Source organism: Zootoca vivipara, chromosome 1 (assembly GCF_963506605.1).
Source record: "Zootoca vivipara chromosome 1, rZooViv1.1, whole genome shotgun sequence".
NCBI lineage: Eukaryota > Metazoa > Chordata > Lepidosauria > Squamata > Lacertidae > Zootoca > Zootoca vivipara.
In genome coordinates, this window is record NC_083276.1 from 104,900,458 (window position 1) to 104,921,086 (window position 20,629).

The 20,629-nt window shown below is 43.0% G+C and overlaps 1 protein-coding gene across 4 annotated transcripts in view; it reads left to right on the forward strand.

The window, feature by feature from the left end:
• The window catches only part of GPD2 (glycerol-3-phosphate dehydrogenase 2), a 134,849-nt gene that overhangs the window by 100,079 nt on the left and 14,141 nt on the right, over window positions 1-20,629 (forward strand). For all 4 annotated transcript variants that reach the window (XM_060279958.1, XM_035131815.2, XM_035131806.2 and 1 more), the window contains 8 exons: window positions 3,392-3,585; window positions 11,892-12,026; window positions 13,290-13,465; window positions 14,705-14,836; window positions 15,958-16,116; window positions 17,572-17,684; window positions 19,179-19,257; window positions 19,366-19,464. In XM_060279958.1, coding sequence (XP_060135941.1) covers window positions 3,392-3,585; window positions 11,892-12,026; window positions 13,290-13,465; window positions 14,705-14,836; window positions 15,958-16,116; window positions 17,572-17,684; window positions 19,179-19,257; window positions 19,366-19,464 — 1,087 coding nt within the window. The remainder of the gene's footprint in view (window positions 1-3,391; window positions 3,586-11,891; window positions 12,027-13,289; window positions 13,466-14,704; window positions 14,837-15,957; window positions 16,117-17,571; window positions 17,685-19,178; window positions 19,258-19,365; window positions 19,465-20,629) is intronic.

The following is a 20,629-nucleotide window of genomic DNA, read 5'->3' on the forward strand; positions in this document are numbered from 1 at the left end:
AATCCGATGGGGCTTCTGATTAGCTGCAGGAGCTTCCTGCAGCCAATAAGAAGCCACGCTTTGGTTTCCGAATGTTTTGGAAGTCGAACGGACTTCCGGAATGGATTCCATTCGACTTCCAAGGTATGACTGTATATCTCAAGTCTTTATATATCTGAAGATCACAGGGCAGTTTACAATATAAAAACACAACAATATATGGCATAATAACAAACAAAGACAATAACCCCACTACCACCACCGTTTAAAAGGCCATAGATAATTTAATTATTAACCAAAGGCCTGGGAGAAAAGGAATGTTATTAACCAAAGGCCTGGTGCCTAAAGATACGTAATGAAGCACCAATTGAGCCTCCCAGGGGAGAGCATGCCACAAACAGGGAGGCAAGTGCAGAAAAGGCCTCTTCTCATGTTGCCACCTTTTGGACCTCTCGTGGAGGAGGCACATGAAAAAGGGCCTCAAAAGATGATTGCAGGGTCCAGGTAGGTTCAAAAGGAGAGAGGCAGTCCTTGATGTATTGCAGGCCTGAGCTGTATAGGTCAAAACCAGTACTTTGAATTGGATATTTGTGTTTCACTGAGCAGCATCCCGGAATCCATACCTAGATGTAGGCATGGTTCAGAAAGTGTAAAAATAATTTTCGCCAGGTGGGTTAAGGTAAGTCATTCTCTGTCATAGGCCTTCAGTCCCACCTGGAACATGGAGTTAATAAAAGTGCTCTATTTTACGACATTGTTCTGTGATGTAGGTGAAGCTCTGTGGATGTCCTGAAATGCTTTATAAATGTTAAATAGTATTACTGTATCCTAAAATCTCACCCTGATTGTATTCTGGAATTTTCTGTTATTTGTCAGAGTAATTATTGAAAGGAGATCGAACAGGCAGTGATAGAAATGGGCAAGAAAGTTGGATTTGAAATCATTTACCATTTCCCCCAATTTAGGTTCTTCTAGCGATTCCATGACATTAAAAAAGAACGTAAATGATCTCCCAGCAATCTTTGCAAAGAATACACTCAGCCGCTCTGTAGTTCTGCTTATTTTATGCCAATTTAGAAACCTTATTTGAAAACTTACCGAAAGTTTTTTGAAGATTCCGAGTCTGTATATTAAATTTCTAAGTTTTCCTGCCTCTCTAAATCAATAGTGAATTCATTTTGAAAAGTAATTACTTGTCTGCCATGGTTTACCTTACAAGTCCATGTTGACACCTACTTTTTAAGCTCTGCTTCTCCAAATGTATTCTTAAGCTGTATATAAATATCATCTCAAAGACTTCTTAGTTGCAGAACTTACACAAGTGTATGTAATTGTCATCTTCTCTTGGAGGGGCACTTCACATGTGACATTTCCCCTTCAACAGGAAAGTATCTGCAAGAAGAAACATGTGCGCAGTCATGTATGAGAGTGAATGACTTTCTGTTTGGATGTAACTATATGGGTTTTTTATTATCATCAAGCTTAGAAGCTAATTCACAACAACCTTTGATTTGACTACTGCTTGAGTTACTATACTTTGCATTAAAACAGGTCTATCTTACTCAAGATGCCAGCTATTGTTGTTGTTGTTGTTATTATTATTATTATTATTATTATTATTATTATTATTATTATTATTGCAAGAAGATCAAACCTATCCATTCTTAAGGAAAGCAGCCCTGAGTGTTCACTGGAAGGACAGATCCTGAAGCCGAGGCTCCAATACTTTGGCCACCTCATGAGAATAGAAGACTCCCTGGAAAAGGAAAAGACCCTGATGTTGGGAAAGATGGAGGGCATAAGGAGAAGGGGACGACGGAGGACAAGATGGTTGGACAGTGTTCTCAAAGCTACCAACATGAGTCTGACCAAACTGCGGGAGGCAGTGGAAGACAGGAGTGCCTGGCGTGTTCTGGTCCATGGGGTCACAAAGAGTCGGACACGATTAAATGACTAAACAACAACAATTACATTTATATCTCACTTTTCCTCCAAGGAGCTCAAGGTAGTATGCATGGTTCTCCCCTCTCCAGTTTATCCCCATGACAACCCTGTGAGGTAGGTTAGACTGAGAGATGGTGACAGGCTCAAGGTCACCCAGTGAGCTTCATGCCTATGTGCCAATTTGAATCCTGGTCTCCGAAGTTCAACACTCCAACCATTGCACCACACTCCAGTGTGTTTGGTTTTTCCTCCGCATTGTCCTCTTCATTACAGTCTCTAGCGGGTGTTTTTGCCTCCTTAAAGTGTGGGGCTTACAATCCCTATCCAACTAACTATATGGACCAGCTGCCAGGTTAAAGGCTGAGATACACACACACACACACACACTTAACCCCCCCTTAAATCTAAGATAAAAACACTATTGCCTGTCCTTTTACGTTCCCTACTACTAAACATCTTAAAGCTCCAAGGTGGTGTCTCATCTTAAAAAGCAGAGACATCACCTTGCCGACAAAGGTCCATATAGTTAAAGCTATGGTTTTTCCAGTAGTGATGTATGGAAGTGAGAGCTGGACCATAAAGAAGGCTGATCGCCGAAGAATGGATGCTTTTGAATTATGGTGCTGGAGGAGACTCTTGAGAGTCCCATGGACTGCAAGAAGATCAAACCTCTCCATTCTGAAGGAAATCAGCCCCGAGTGCTCACTGGAAGGACAGATCCTGAAGCTGAGGCTCCAATACTTTGGCCACCTCGTGAGAAGAGAAGACTCCCTGGAAAAGACCCTGATGTTGGGAAAGATTGAGGGCAGAAGGAGAAGGGGACGTCAGAGGACGAGATGGTTGGACAGTGTTCTCGAAGCCACGAACATGAGTTTGACGAAACTGCGGGAGGCAGTGGAAGACAGGAGTGCCTGGCATGCTCTGGTCCATGGGGTCACGAAGAGTCGGACACGACTAAACAACTAAACAACAACAACTACCAAACAGCATCATCCTTCCATGAGATTAGGTCACTGCAGCTGTGCTGCAAACTAATGTAGAGAGCAGATACCCAAAGATAGCAAGTTGAGCCAGAGAATACAGGCCATATAGAAAACATATTTAAAAGGATATTCCTGTTTTTAGAGATTGTGAACATAATACGACTGCACATACAACTTTATCTCTTATTTGCATGGTTGTGCCTCATGTGGCCACTTAACACTCACTCTTTCTCAGAATAACAGCTCCTGGGGAAGGGAAACGGGAATCTGCTTGTGAGCTTTCCGAAAGCTTTCCTTTTGAACCCTAATTGTGCTCTGTATAAGTTCTGTGAGTTCTGCAACAAGTGTCCCCAGTGTTATATGAATAACACTCCTAAACAAGTGCTTTATAGTATCTTATTTCTGCCTTTTTTCTTTTTGCTCTGAATGTTTTAAGGGATATGTGAATTTTTTGAAAACAACAACCCCAATTTGCTTTATTCCAGCCCTGATAATATGGGACTTCTTGACCCATCCACGAGTGATGGCAGAGTGATTTTCTTCTTGCCGTGGCAAAAGATGACTATTGCTGGTACTACGGATACTGCAACCGAAGTCACAAGTCACCCAATTCCTACAGAAGAAGATATCAATTTCATTTTGACGGAAGTGCGCAACTATCTTAGTTGTGATGTTGAAGGTAATTTTCGGCAAAATTAGCTCCAAGAATACTTCTGAGTCTATAAACCATGTTCTTTCCATAAACTGCGAAAAGCCATGCAGCACTTTTAAATTCCACCAAATGTATAATGGCATAAGCTTTCGTGGCTATAGGTGCCTGAAATGTTATCTTGAGTTGCAGGTATATACAGTATGCACACGGTTGCGGGATGGAGGAACAGACTTTAAGTAAACAAGTTGGATGGGAATGAAATGCTGGAAGTACAGTGATATTTGCACCAAGGTGTGTTTAGACTGACGCATGGTGTTGCTTCTGATATGAGGCAGAAATGCACACTGAAAAAGCGTAGCTTGGCAAGTATGTCCTACAGTGGTGATATCCAACCCATCCAGTTGGATGAACTCTGAGTGGCAGTGGAGCATCATTGGCACAGTTTCAGTAAAGTAGGTTAGGCTGAAAAATAGGATCACCTATGGAGCTCCATGGCTGAAGCTGATTTCTGCGTTCCTGTGGTCTTTTCACAACACAGTGCAAAGGGTAGGTGTGCCCCTCTAAATCTGCAGTGAACAAACACTAAAGAGGCCCGCCTGCCCTTTGTACTGCAGCAAGCATCAGTGTTACTTAGCTGTTGTGTAAAAAGTATGAAGCAGTTTTGTCTAATGATCTGAATATGGATTTCTTACATCTAACCCCCACCCCCAACTATGGCAGCACATCATATGATAGTCACATATCTGTTTTCACATCCCTGGGGAAGTTATTCAGGGTTATGTGACATTTGCTCGATGTACCTTTAGAGTAATAAGGTATGTAAGAAGGGTAAAGTCAATTATTCCAGCACAAACTACAGTGGTACCTCTGGTCCGTTCCGGTGTGCGGTTCGCACCCGAAAAGTCCGCAACCAGAGCGGTGCTTCTGTGCACGCGCAAAGCACGATAGAGTGCTTCTGCGCATGCGCGAAGTGCACAGAACGCTTCTGTGCGTGCACATGCGGCGAAACCTGGAAGTAAACACTTCCGGGTTGGCCGCGTTCACAAGATGAAAAGACACATCCTGAAGCGGACGCAACATGAGGTATGACTGTACTGTTCATGGCCTGGCACAATCACAAACATAAATTAGAAATTTCTAATTAGTGTTTTAAATGATAAATCAGACACTGATTATATTATACAATAGTATAATGGAGTATTTGCATTTGAATATCACCCCAGATGTGCAAGCCCACCATATAGTTAGGGATGCATTGAAAGCAACTGCTGGGGGGATTTGTATAGCAACATCAGCAAGAAGACAAAAATCATCATCATCCTTATTTATTATTTATTGAATTTATATACTGCCCTATACCCAGAGGTCTCATTATAAATATTCAGGATTTGGAAACCCAACATAAAAATAGGAGATCTTCAGCAATTTTATCAATGTGTGGAATTCTAATAATTATATTCATACCTTCAAAGAAGAGTATTTAATCCACATTAAGTGATAGGATTTGTAAGAGGTGAGTGTAGCTGCTAGCTTTCAATAGATCCTTAGGCATTAGAGAAATAGGAAGTCTCTACTTCAGCTGTGATTCACTTTCACCCTGCATACAGTGGTACCTCTACTTACGAATTTAATGCGTTCCGAACACACATTTGTAAGTCGAAAAAAATTGTAAGTCGAATCCCATAGGAATGCATTGGGAGAAAAAATTCATAAGTCGAAGCAACCCTATCTAAAAATTCGTAAGTTGAAAAAATCCTATCTAAACTGCATCCAAGATGGCGGACGGAGCTCAATTTGTAAGTAGAAAAATTCGTAAGTAGTTATTTCTAAGTAGAGGTACCACTGTAGTTTTATTTTTTTAAAAAAGTTAAGAAATCTGCCAGCAACAACTTCCTGCTGTATTCAGCTTCTTTAGAATGATCTCAAACTAGGAGAGTTATTTCCTGCCGCCCATCTCAACAAGGGGAACACTGGGAAGCTAAAATGACACACCGTTTGTTTAATATAGAAGAAGAAGAGTTTGGATTTGATATCCCGCTTTATCACTACCCGAAGAAGTCTCAAAGCGGCTAACATTCTCTTTCCCTTCCTCCCCCACAACAAACACTCTGTGAGGTGGGTGGGGCTGAAGTGTGACTAGCCCAAGGTCACCCAGCAGCTGCATGTGGCGGAGCGGATATGCGAACCTGGTTCCCCAGATTATGAATCCACCACTCTTAACCACTACACCACACTGGCTCAAAGGCAGCCAATATAGCACCATCCAGATGTTTTGGATACAACCCCCATTGTCCCTGACTATTGACCCAGTCTGATAATTCACAACATCTAATGGGTGCCATATTGGCTATCCCTGTTATAGGACATTGAAGAGTCTTCTGATAATCAGCCAACTGGAATCTGATTTGAGTATTGAGATACACAAGAAGCTTCAGATTTCATTACCAAGCCCCTGAATCATCTAGTCCTTTAAAAATGATTCTATAAAAAGGCATGAACTCTAAGTTGCCCTTTGTAGGTGTTGACAGAGGCTGAATATTCATATTCGGCAACCTCCTCTCCACAGACTGAAAATTCTAGATTGCTTGTTTGTTCTTCCTTGAAATGGGTAATTGATAGTTCTGTTATTGTTGTAGCCATTAAAGAAAAATGGTCTACCGGAGAAGGGGGGGGGGGAACCGCTATCATTAGGTCCCTCGTGCAGAAATTAATAAAGAGCTGTGGTTTGTCAGGCAAGGTGGTTGGTTACACTAAGCTGCAGCTTGGAGAATTGATTAAGACAGAATTTTTTGCAGGGCAGTTCTGCCGAAGTAGTTTTCTTGAGCATTTAATTCTTTTGAAAGTAACCAACCTGGGTTGCACACTGTTTTTCCACATGTGTAATTAGTCGTGTTTATAGATTGTCTGTTAGAGAATTAACAATTGTGCTGGCCGTATCAACTCACTGCAGACCTGCCTTTTTGCTGCCAAATACAGTGGCAGGGTTATCAACTTACACAGGCTTGGATGTGTTCCAGCTGTTTAATTATAGTGTCACACATGCTGCTTTTTTTCTAGATTCATTAATTTATAAATGTAATATGGTATCTTATTTCTGTGATTAGCACTTCATTCTGGTGGGTTAAACATGCTGGCAGAACAACATTGATTTCTCAGATCTCTTCTCTGTTCTTTCGGGATATTTTTACAAGGCATTATTGATTTTTCTGTTAACACTCCTGTGAAAGCAGTATCTTAAAATATGTAACCCCCCCCCTCACCAGACCCTGACACACAAGCCTTTGTGTAAGATTGCTTTTATCCATTGTTAAGTAAGAAGATGAAATTAGTTTTACAGACTTTTGCAGCTCTGTTTCATTTAGGGGAGGTTAATAGTAAAACATCTGCTCTGTGAGTGAGAAGGGAGTCTTAAGGTACCATTACGGTCTTTATTGTGGCTGGGTCCTTTTCGCTTTTTAAAGGGTCACTTGGGTGCAGTTGTTGGCTAAACAAGATTCCGGTTTTTGATTTGGAGGGTGGCACTTGTCATGGTTATCATCCAAGCAGTGGTTGTGCCAACTGCACCAAAATCTACACACTTCTAGTATACCATTGTGGATTGCGTCTCAGAGGGCTAGTTTCGGCCTTTTTCAAAGTACAAATTGAAACTAATGAGAGGCTGTGGAACTGTGGACCAAAGACTGTAAAAAGTACTTTGATATTTAAAGTTTGTCCAATAGACCTTCATGCAGCACATAGTTAAACTATTATTAGTACTGTACAGTATTAGTATTATTTATTCAATTTGATCTGAAGTTCATCTGAAGTTCTCAGGCTGGTGTACAATTTTAAAAACATAATTTACATAGCATAGTAATTTTTAAAAAAAACCACAGAAAAATAACAATAGCAGTCTCCCCACTTTTAAAAGGCCATAGATTATTCAATAGCTCACTCTCAAATGAGTCATGATCACCAACTTAGATGAATGGATAAATTCATTGAGGAGAAAGCTTATCAATGGCTACTGGCCATGATAGCTATGCTTTGCTTCCACAGCTGGAGACAGTAATGCTTCCAAATGCCAGTTGCTGGAGACCACAGAAAGGGAGAGTGCTCTTGTGCTCAGGTCCTGCTTGTGTGTTTTCCACAGGCATCTGGTTTGCCACTGTGAAAGCAGGATGCTGGACTAGATAGGACAATGGCTGGATCCAGCAGGATCTTATAATGTCCTTATGACCTCTCCAGGACTCTGTGTGTGCTTGATTTTGAAGACAGGGCTCCTACAATATTTGTTAATGTCCACATGGAGATAGCAACTAGCTGCCTTGGGTTTTGTTCATGGAAAGGCAGAATACAAATTTGACTAATAAGTACCAGTACCAGTTTTAAAGCTAAAATAAGTGGAGGCAAGTGCAATATAACTGCTAATCATGCTTAGTTGCCTAAAACGTTTTCTTCCTGTTTCAAGATCCAACAGTTTTCCTTTTTTCATAATCATGGTCTTTCAGTATTGGGTTAATTGCACATACTTCATTCCCCCCCCCCCCCATTGTAAAGCACATACATTTTATCCTGACTTTCTTCCAAGGAGATTAGGGCAGCTTAAGATTTCACACCCATTTTATCTGTACAACAGCCCTGTGGCATATGTTAAGCTTGAGACTGGGAAAGTGACCGACTCAAGGACACACAGTTTCATGATAGAGCAGGGATTTGAGTTGTCTTATGTCCAACACCCATTTTTACTTTGCTGCCCTGGTTCTAGTGACATTTCTGTTGTGTGTTCATTGGGTTTGTTCAGACCTTCAAACCATTGCATCAGTATCCTTCAGATTAAGGGACATGGGCTGATGAACTCTTTATATATTTGTATGTGCATGGGCACAGTGTTTTGTATTAACTACATATGATGTTGAATGCTCACAATGGCAAAGCTGTTCCCTCACCCCACTCACCTTGTATATTATATTGCCAAAGCAGTCATTCTGTGAACTGGCCCTTGGATGGTTGTGCTTTGATATGATTTATTATTTTATGAAAAGGCCTACAGCGTTTTACAGCCTTCCTCTCTGCTGGAAAAAGACCTTATGTGGGGGGGGAACGTTGGGCCATAGTGTAGAAACTATATATTGAAACTACCTCAATTATATTGTAAAATAAATGACACCTTCTGTGATATTAAGTATGAGGCTCTACGGTTCTTCATTAAATCTGCGTTTCTCAGCTTCCATTGGGAGATTTACCTTTTAAATTTGGCAGAAGGAAATACTGTGCACTCACTCGCCTGACTGCCATCCTAGGTTGGAAAACACTGAAACAAATCTGTTGATGGGTTGTTATGCCTTAGTCCTTCCTGAAGCACATTGAGGGTAACAACAACAACAACAACAACAACACTTGCTGTGTGCTGCTTCATTTTGTGTTTTCCGTTTTGGACCAGTGATGTCAGGTTATGTAGTCTTATAGAACATGCTTCCTGTTCAGATTCCTGTCCTACTTTACAGTCTACTGTAGGCTTGCAAATCTGTTTTCAATAGAAGCGCTAAGAAAAATACTTTTGTAATTAGAGGCCCTAGCAGTGAATGTTAGATTAAACGTTTTCCAGGAAATAAAACAAAAGATGGGAAGTGTGCTCTAAAAAGAGGATAGATGCAATGATAGTAAACTATGGCGCACATAAAATACTTTGCTACAGTATAAGTTTAAAACTTCTATGGCAATAGTCTATTCACTGGGCAAAGCTACAGAAGGCAATAAGAGGTTGTCATTCTGTTTCCCCCCATATATATATTTTCATATTTGCTCCACTCTGGGTAAAGTTCAATTTACATTTGTGTGACAGTGCTTACCTGTTTTTATCCTCACCCTCTACCCTTTCTGTCCTAGTGCCACCAGTGGTCATAATCTAATGACCCTGTGGAGGTTATAGCTGTATTGATAAATAGACAAAGAATTTTTATTTATTAGTCTCGTTTCCCCCCAGAGTGACTCAAAGCGACTTACATTAAAACCAGTTAAGAAGAACCAATAAAAAACCTAAAAACACATCCATACAAAGAAAAGGCATGGCTTACAGATCCCGACTTACTAAAACGAGGCCATAATGCCGCCTTTCAAATTAAGGGCCAAAAGCCTGGGTAAAGAAAAAAGTCTTTTCCGGGTACCTAAAAATAGATAAAGATGGCACCAGGCATGTAATATTTGCACAAGAGGGGAGTCCCCACTGAAAAGGCCCAATCTCTAGCCTCTGAACCTTCCATGGAAGGGGTGCACGTGAATTATCACAGGGTCTGGGCTGGTTCATTTATAGGAGAGGCGGTCCTTGAGGATCTGGGGTCCTGAACTGTATAATTGGTCAAATGCTTGTTAAGAAGATAGAGCAATTATAGCCAGTAAATGTAGAAGCAGACGGAGTATTTATTTTCATTTTATTTGTTACATTAATTCCGCTTTAAGAAACTGATGAGTGGCATTGTAGTCGCACTGGGTCAGTTGAGACATATCATTTCCCCATCCTCCAAAACAAAAGTATTAACACATAATGCAACAAAGCAGTCTAAAGGAAATTATGTGCAGAATGCAAAATTCAAGGAGAAAGTAGCTCATTACTGAGTTGGATTGGAAAGGTAAGGTGTCATGTTGCTTTCAAGAGAAGTATCAGATAAGACCCACTGATGGAGGAGGGCCCTTGGCTCTATTCTATCTTGATGACAAGTGGATAAGTAAAGTGTTTTGGTGCTTGGCCACAGTGACATTTTCCTGACCCTTTTGAGGTGGTCTAAAAGGAAACAGCGTAACCTGAGTACTAAAAGAAATAATAAATCCAAACAGAGGGCCATAAGTGTGAAAACCGATAAATTTTGAATTTCCTTGACCTCCTTCACCTATGCAGAGCCACTCAGAAAATCTGCCTTCCACAAAATGCATGCAGTGAATGACTACAGTGTTCTTTCCCAAGGTTTGACCAGATAAAAATATGATGAAACTTTTGAAGCCACTCAACACAGTCATTCTGTGTGTGGCTGGGCAAGCTCAGATTTTATGATACATGTGGCAAATGGTTTGCCTGAATAGTTCCGGGCATATTGTGTTTTTTCACTTGACTACTTAAGCCACAGTTCTAAAAACACTTTGAGGTTTGCCCAAGCATATAGATTATCTGTTTTTCATTAAAGGTAAAGGGACCCCTGACCATTAGGTCCAGTCATGGACGACTCTGGGGTTGTGGCACTCATCTCATTTTATTGGCCAAGGGAGCCGGTGTACAGCTTCCGGGTCATGTGGCCACCATGACTAAGCCGCTTCTGGCAAACCAGAGCAGCACCTGGAAACGCCGTTTACCTTCCCACCGGAGCGGTACCTATTTATCTACTTGACTTTGACATGCTTTCGAACTGCTAGGTTGGCAGGAGCTGGGACCAAGCAACGGGAGCTCACCCCGTTGCGGGGATTCGAACCACCAACCTTCTGATTGGCAAGCTCTAGGCTCTGTGGTTTAACCCACATCGCCACCCGCGGCCCTTCATTAGCATAGTGCAATTTGGAGCAAAAAAATGAGCAATTGGATTACTTGGCTGATTTTTTGCTTGCTATGTCAGAAAGCAAGTTGGAGGCAGGCTTGTTATCATTCTGCTCCTAGGAAGATAAGCAAGTTGTGGTTCCAGATATTCACCCTCTATCCAACAATGTGAATAGTGATAATACCAGCAGCATGGCTTACCATGCTATCCAAGTATGGGCATTGTATATATGTTTCTAGGAGGACCAGAATCTTAAAAATGATCATGGGTGTTCTCAATATTCTATTGAGCTTGAAGGTAATAAGACACATGTATTGTGCTACATGTTGCTGTGCCGAGATCTCAAGTTAACTTCCTAATGCCCTTTGGTGTGTGCCAGTATAAACTGCACGTGTACTTAGCTGCTTGTCTACTGTAGCATTGTATGGCAGAAAATGCATGCTTTTGAATGGCTGTGGGAACAGATTTTATAATGCCTTTGTGATCAAAAGGTTTCATGACGTTAAGACCTTGGTGGTGGTTAAATTTTGACATCCAGGAAATTTTTCTGTGTGATTTCCATTGATGCAAACTTTCATTTTGGGTAAATTAGACTATGCTTTCTTGACTTCCCCCTTTTCCAAAATGAGTATACACTGCTTAAACATTATTGAATCAAAAGTTGCAGTTGTACCTCTCTTTCTTCTTTCTTTACCTTTCTGTCTTTAACATTTGCAGAGCTGGCAATGTTATTTCTCCAAGATTACATTGGTGGCATGTTTTTAAATGGTGGTTGTTGTTCCCTGAGGAAGCACTTCTGATGGGATTTCTTTTTTTTCTTTTCAACCACAGTGAGGAGAGGAGATGTCTTGGCAGCATGGAGTGGGATTCGTCCCCTAGTAACAAACCCCAATTCTAAAGACACCCAATCCATATCTCGGAATCATGTGGTGCATGTTAGTGACAGCGGCCTTGTGACTATAGCAGGTACCAGACCTTCACTTTCAACCTGAGATGCTTGGGCGGGGGGAGGGGGGTGCAATGGGTGAGGTGGCTGGGTGCTACACTTGAAAGAAGCGATAAGTGGTCTTCCAGCACAATTGTCTTGTTTCAAATGGCATCCTCCCATTACCTCTTGGTAACAGAAAATATTTGTAGACTAAGGTTTGTTAGCTCAGTTGTCTTAGCTTGATGGAAGACCCCATGAGCGCATTTTTAGAGGGGAACAGGCACTGGCCGACAAGTGACTTAAATATAAAGGACTATGCACACCAGACCTCAAGTCATTAGTAGCAGTACCAGTCATACCCCTGGTGTATCAGAGACCCACCCTCATGTTTCCCTGACAGCTACTGATGTGAGCAACAGGTCTGGGTCAAGGCACAGGAACATTCTTCTAGCAAGACAGTAAGCAACAGAGGTGCTTCATAAAGCAATAGGCAATCAAAACAGCTCGATCCTCCCAATTATAGAGCCTTTTCAACTCAGCGGTTGCACTGGCTGAAGCCAACGTAAAGATTCCCACTTGCGCAATGGGGCTTTCCCTCTGCATGCACCCAACACTCCCCCCCATCTGCTCTGAACGGTCAGGAGAACCCCCAGAACAGCACATGGGGAGAGGAGAGGAGAGATAGTTCTGTTGTCCAAGTGGAAGTGCTTGTGCCGATGGAATGATCTCCTTAGCACTAAGTTGAATCCAACACCAAGCCAACATGAAAAAGCCTTTGCTCTGACCGCAATAAACTGGCAGGCTTTTTTAGTCATTGAATTATTTATTAGTTAATCGACCATTAACTTCAATGGTCTAGCACCTGGTGCCGAGTGAAGTTAGTCAGATGCGTAGACTGCAGTTCTCAGTTCTGAAACAATGGGACTTTTTTGAGGGAGAATACAGTTGTACCTCGGATTATGTACCCAATCCATTCTGGGGTACCATTCACACCCCAAAAAGTACGCAACCTGAGTGTCCATTTTGCGCATGCGCAAAAGCGCGATATCGCACTTCTGTGCATGCGCAGACTGCATGCGTGGCGAAAAGCAGCGAAAAATATTTCCGAGTTTGTGGAGTACGCAACCCGAAGCATACGTAACCCGAGGTATGACTGTAGTTTTAAGGGTTATTACATGGGATTTGTATTGGGTTGTAGCCTGATTTTGTAATTTAGAAACCCTAAACCACAAATTGTTGAGGTAGATAGGAAGTGGCGGATGCAAGGTGCCTTCAGTATCCTTTTCAATTAATGTTTCCAGGTGGGAAATGGACAACCTATCGCTCGATGGCAGAGGATACAATTGATGCTGCAATAAAAGCTCATGGCCTGCGCGCGGGTCCCTGTAAGACAGTGGGTCTCTTCTTACAGGGTGGAGAGGGTTGGAGCCCGACTCTTTATATTCGACTGGTTCAAGATTATGGACTTGAGAGTGAGGTGAGGCTTGTGGTGTGATTTCTTTTTAAATCTTAAAACTTTGCCGTAAAGAATGCAACACCTTGGATCCGAAGAACTGTGAGCAGAGGGGAACGGTTTTTTTCTTCACAATACTTTTGCAGCTTGATTGTACTAAAACCTCAAAGCAGTTTACAAAAAAGCATCTTTCCCAGCCTGCTGTAGCTTCCTGCAGCCGGCCCCCAACCTTTCTCGAGGGTTTTTAAGGCCACTATTGAACAGTGTGGGCTGGGTTAACTGCAGAGGGGCTGTTGGAGGAAGCACCTTCTGTGAGCAGAGGAGTGTGTGACTTTCATGTCACTCATCCTCTGGATACTGGTGTTGGTAGGGACCATTGCCCTGCCCTACCAACTGATCCAGGTGTTGCCACTACAACCAGCCTACGGATGTTCAGAGGGGCCACACAGGAAGCAAAGAAGGATGGAAGAGGCTGGCATGAAGGCAATGAGAAGAGGAAGCAGAGGATGCAGCGGGAGAAGCTAGAATGAGGCAAAAGGTTGGGAATTGTTGGGCAAGGGGTAGTGGAAGAAAGGGAAAGGGGCTTCCCTTCTTTCACTCAAAATGCCTCTTATTTTGGCCCTTAACTAATTCAAAGTTCTTTGTTTAGATTAAGATTTTTTTTAAAAAAGCATATGCATCAAGTGATTAAAAGCCAACTATAAATGTTGTTTAACTGGGCTAAATTGAGCCCTAACCCATTATTATTACTACTATCATTTCTCTTCTTCTTCTTCTTCTTCTTCTTCTTCTTCTTCTTCTTCTTCTTCTTCTTCTTCTTCTTCCTCTTCTTCCTCTTCCTCTTCCTCTTCCTCTTCTTCTTCTTCGGCTCTATGCTCTGTAACCCCAATTTACACAATCCCAGTTTTGATCAGTGTGCGCACGCACACGTGTGCTGTCTCCTAACCGTGACAGTCGAAGAAGCCTCTTGGCTTCTTGGTCCCAAGCAAAGCTATTCTTCAAATGTGACGACAGTAGCAGAAACCTTGAAGCGTCATCAGTCACTGTTCCATTGATACATGCATAGCCGTGTTAGTGCTAGCCTAAGCGTTCCCAGCCTGAGCTGTTTCGTCCCACCCAGCCCTCATCGGATGCCGCCTTTGACCTATTAGTTAACAGGCCACAGGAAAACTGTCAAGGGCAGCTCCTTCTAGATGGAGCTGTATTCCAGGAAGTGCTGGCTGATGAAACAGTTCTTTTTTAAATCTGCTCTTGATCCCGTAGGTGGCTCAACATCTCTCAAATACATTTGGGGACAAGGCCTTTGAAGTGGCAAAGTTGGCCCAGGTGACCGGGAAGAGGTGGCCTATTGTTGGAAATCGCCTGGTTTCCGAGTTTCCTTACATTGAGTCTGAGGTATGACGGTGAGAACCTTTGTTGCCATATTGCTTCTTTCCTTCTCCGCCGCACCGCAGTTGTGTTTAAATGCTCTGCTCTCTTGAAGATGCCGTAGCTTAGCTTATTCTGCCTACTCCCTGGTGACATCAACTCACAGAGGTAGCGCTATACACAGCAAAGTTTCCCCTGCCTCACCCTATCCTCCCCACACTTCCCCAGTTTAAATCTTGGTTCTGCCATTAGGCAAGCCAATATCTCTCAGCCTTGGATACAGTCTCCATCTGCGACATCAGCGTGATAAATACTGATCTACCTTACAGGGTTGTCGTTATTATGGGCAAAGTGCTTTTAACATTCTAAGGCGTTATAAATGCTTGCTGTTATCCAGGTAACTCAAATTGTCCTTCCCATTCCCCATAGGGGGGAAAGCAGAACAGGGCTGCCGGTAGGAACTGAAAAGGGTGGTATGCTTAGGGAGAAGCAAACAACAGGGTAGAATTATGTGCACACATATGAGCTAGAAAGGATGTAAAGCAGGACAGGTTTAACACTGAAGTGAGATAAGCATGCATTACCTGCTTGTGTGTCTGCACATCAAGTTGCTGTCAAAGGCACGGCTGCAGTGGCCAGTCAAAACGCTGGCAATCCTATTAGGATCCTGGGACTATTAGGAGGAACAGGCTCAGGGCATGTAGCAGTGTGCAAAGAGTACCTTGTAAAGTGCCAATGGTGGAAGATCTACTAAGTTAGGAAGGGATTGCAGTTCTCTAAAGAATATTTATACCTATGGATGAATCTCTCCTTCCCTGCCCAAGAGAACGTGAAGTATAACCTCTGAATTTCTGGGTGAAATGTGTTTTGATCAAATGCGATACCAAATGCACCTCTTTTTAATCCGAGAAAACAAACGGACAGAGGACCATTGTAGTGTAACAAAAGTTCATCTCAGTAGCCCAGAATGTATGCTTTCGAATCAGGGCGATGGTGGGTAACTCCATCTTGAATCACAGTCTGTATACATTACATTCCCTCTTTCCCTTTTCTTTTTAGTATTGTAATCTCTCTGTCCAGAGCCAGGCTATCGAACTGAAACAGATATTTGAGTGCTCTCTCTCTGTGTCTCTGTCCAAATACTGTAGATTGAGTATGCAATCCAAGAGTATGCCTGCACTGCGGTGGATGTGATTGCTCGCCGCACACGCCTGGCCTTCCTGAACGTGCAGGCTGCCGAAGAAGCCTTGCCAAAGATAATTGAGATAATGGGGAAGAAGCTCAAATGGAGCGAACAGAAGAAAAAGGTATAAGGGCGGGCCTCTAGGTTCACAGCAGAAGGATGGCAAGATCCTTCCCCATGGGCATCGGTGAATGAACCATAGTTGCTTTGGATGTTGTTTTTGTCAGGGTTGTTAGAGTTGTTGGCCTGTGGAGGTTCAAATCCCCACTAAGCCAAGACGCTCACTGGGTGCCAAACGCCTGCTGCTTTCTTTCAGCCAGACCCTCCTTGCGGGGTTGTTGGGAGATAAATGATGGAAGAGACATGTGTACTTCCTTGAACTCCTTGGAGGGGTGTGTGTGTGCGTGCGTGTGCGTGCATACACACATGCAGAGACACGCATGGGCACACGCACCCTATTCTGGTTGGGCTCAAACCATATGCTACGTTTACTCAAGCGATGCTGCTAAAAATAGCCTCCCTTTGGGGACTGATCACCCTCCCTGCTGTAACATTTGGAGGTACTCACCATCTCCCCAGAGTTCCCTTTCCCCAAAAGCCATGGTGGAGAGAGAGGAGCTAAACAACATGACAACCTCAATCCACTTGGTGAGTACTGCAGCTCTTGCCATAACAACTTAGACCTGTTACTGAGGGCAGGCCGATTCCTGCCCCCATGGCCTTCCTGTGGTGCATGTAGTTTGCACTGGAAAAAAGAATGTATTTCATAAATGTGCTTTCCCCTTTCCTGCTGCCCCCAGTAGATGTACTGCATGTGCTCAAGGAGTTCCAGTATCTTGTTTTCAGGCCTTTTGAAGCTAACTTACTATGGAAAACATTATTTTGTCAAAGCAGGATAGCTGGTTTCATCTGTAAGTCCCTACTTCCTCAAAGGAGCGGAGCCTGGAAAACACTGAAAGGGGTCAGGCACATTGAATACAGGAGCAGACCAGCAAGGAGCAGAAAACAGTGCAAAATGAAGTTTTGGAATGGAAGAGGGGATTTGAAGATTCCCAACTAGGGGCTGCCTCGTTGTCCTGCTGTCTGAAGAGAGTAATCACAGCAAATGCCAGAAGCCCTCAAAATTTGGATGCATTAAAGCCTGTGTCTCGCCATTTAATGTATTTATTGTAGCTATAAGATACCAGCATTAAATTTAAAGGCCATCTCTTGTCCCTTTCTGTCTGCAAGCACAAGTCTTGCTGACATCGCTGCTAGTTGCATGTGTGGATTGAGGGCACGTTAGAGCCTTTAAAATCTTTACATTGCACGTCTCCCGGAGTAATTATCGCTTGATAATCAACACTTGTACAACCAAACCAGTGATGTAGCTGAAGCATGAAATGCTGCCTAATCTTAATTACCTTGTTCACCTTTAAGCACTTTTTGGTCATCAACTGCTGATATTCCTCTAAGGACCAGCAATTATAATTAAGTGAAAGGAGCCAGTAAAACATTACAGCAAAGAAGGAATTCGGAATGTAAATATTTGCTGTTACCCTAGAGTTGAGACACTGTGTGCTGCTCTCTCGCTGTATAGGAGCAGCTTGCAGAGGCGAAGAAGTTTTTGTACTACGAAATGGGCTACAAGGCACGATCAGAGCAACTGACGGATCGCAGTGAAATCACTTTGTCCCCAGCAGATATTGAGAGGTAAATACATTGTGCACGCTAGTAGTTGCTATTCTCAGGGGTCTAGATAGAACTGCAGTGGGTAGGTGGAGAGTGTTAAGAACAAAACCCCCAGCTGTGCAAGCCAGGCTAAGATGGCAGATCCTTTTATTTAATTTTGCTGCCATTGTACGCGATCTCTCTTTGTGTTTATTTGCCACATTTGAGGCTGGCTTGAGGGCATGGGTAGGACCTCGGGGGATACATCATGCTCCTTCTGGGGTACTTTGTCCACCTTTTGTCCTCACCCTGCACTCAGCTCTCACCTGTGGCTCCTAGAAGCTGTAAGCATGTTCCACTCTTGGAAATGGTTTTGACTGGCCTTCCCTCCTCCATGCGAAGACAGGCTCTGAGACCCATAGTGGGTCCAGTGGTCAAGAAGGCGGTTTCTGCATGAGCTTTAGAGGGAAATGATGGGCAGGTGGGGCTTGGCAACCTTGGCAATGGGAAGGTTTCCCATCTAGGAGAAGGAAAACTCCGATCCCAAACCACCAATGCCTTGTGGGATATCTTTGGGAGAAGGAAGACTAAAGAGTAAGCCCTACATAAATCAGGAGTGGAGTCCCTAAGATGGTTGGATGTCATCATATGCGCCTCCTCCTGGCAACTCTGTTGCCAAACATATTGCTCTGCTTTCCTTTGGACTACATCAGTGAGGCTGAGAGGGAGGTCTTGTCATCTGGGCAGCCCAGGACCTCCATATACATTGCCCAGACTTGTGCCTAGGGGAGGTCACTTCGGCTTGATCTCACCCCCAGAGTACTCCATTGTCTCTCGAGACAGACGGATGCCATTAGGTTGCCTTGAGTGACTGTTTGACATTCCCTGATCAGCTGAGAGCATTGGGCATAATTATATCTCTGTCTTGGCTCAACATCTGCTGGGTATGTGTATGACACTGCCTTGTGTACTCAGATGATTAATTCATCTGGTCCATTAACACACACACACACTATGCTAACTTTCAGTGGCTCTCCTGAGCTTTCAGGCCAGGGATGAGGAACCTGTATGGCCCTCCAGATATTGTTGGGTTCCCACTTCCCATCAGCTCCAGCCAGCAGTCAGGGATGATAGGACTTGTAGTCTATCAACATCTGGAGAGCCACAGATGTTTCTCATCCCTGCTTTAGGCAGACATTTTCCCCACTTCTGCTACCAAGATTATTTAACTGGAGATGCCAGGGACCCAGTCTGTGTGCTTGTGTGCAAAAGTATGTGCTCTACTATTGAGACGCACCTCCTTCCCCAAAACGACTGAATCCTGGCAGCACTTAGTATGGTAGAAAGTGGTATGTTATGGCATTAAAATGAGGAAAGTTGTGTAGTGTTGGTGACAATAACTGTGGCACTGTCTGGTGGTGGAGTTTTTGCAAGGAAGGAGGAGAACATCCCATAGATTTAGGTTTGGCTTCTTTATAAAACTGCTTTTGCTGTTTGGCATTTTATAGCTGTTTCCTGAATTATCCAATTTTGCAGATATAAAAAGAGATTCCACATGTTTGATAAAGATGGCAAAGGCTTTATTACCATAGTGGATGTGCAGCGTGTGTTGGAGGTAACATTTTACTTACCTTAAAAAATACTATCAAAATTGCCTGACATTCTATTAATAGTGTTTTGTTAATCCAGGATTGTTGGTTTTTTCTTTCATAAACTTTTATAGAGCATCAACTTTCAAATTAATGAAAGAGCGCTCCACGAGATTTTGAATGAAGTGGATTTGAACAAGAATGGGCAGGTTGAAATCAATGAGTTTTTGCAGGTGAGTTGGTTCCTTTTAAATGCGTGATTGTTTTTTATACCTATCTTTTATATTTTATAGTATATGCAAAGTGTAGGATGGCAAGAAGGGGTGGACAGGCAGCCCAAGCGAGCTTGAGGGCGGGGGTAGCCAAAACAGGCTGTAGCAGCACCTCAGCTCCGCTGGCTTCTTTGTCTGCCATCTTTGTGGGCTCCAGAAGTCCATTCGGCTTCCAGAACGCTCAGAAACCAAGACATGGCTTCCGATTGGCTGCAGGAAGCTCCTGCAGTCAATTGGAAGCCACGGAAGCCCCGTTGGACATTCAGGTTCCAAAGAACGTTCGCAAACCGGAACACTCACTTCCGGGGTTGTGGCATTTGGGAGCCAAAATGGACGAGTACCAAGACGTTCGGGATCCAAGGTACGACTATACTAGCTGCTTTCCTCCTCTGAGGCTGGCCTCGTAATCCACTGCTGCCACTGCTTGATTACCATGGAGAGTGACAGAGAAGCAGTGCAGTGAAGTGGAAGACTCCCAGAATGCAATTTTAGCCTATGATCTGGCTGTCACCTAGTGGAGGCAGGTAGGCCTTGAAGTCAAGGTCTCTGAAAAGCATTTAATAGTTACCTTTTCTTCCTACTCACCCCTGCAGTTTCTGCCTTTTAAAAAAATGATCTCCAGCCTACTTCCTGACTTAACCAATTCTAGTAGACTTGGTTTAAATCTCAGCAGGCAAATTTTCATGCTCAAAGTTTGTCCTTTCCATGCTCATAACACTGACTTGTATGGAGACTGATTAAATAGTAATTTCATACTTCTCCTGATTTTTAAAAATTAATAATTTACAGGATGTCAATTTATTTTGCGCATGGGCAACATGTTAGATGGCACTTAGTCTAGTGGTGAATCAGCACAGTGCTGCTCACATTGTCCAATATAAGGGCCAGTGGCCCAGGACATGTTTTCTTCTTAGTGGTCCAATGCTGAAAATAAATCCAGATTTATTTATTTTTGCTCTTTTCAGAGGCTAGCTGTATCTGTCATTTTGTAAGCCATTTAAATGCAAGTTGGAAGGATGTTTGCTACATAGTTGCCAATGGTTGGACAGACGGGTTTTCCTTTTTCAAACACAAGCATTCTTTTTTTGGTCCAGCTATTAAACATATTTAAAAACTGAAATTCAAA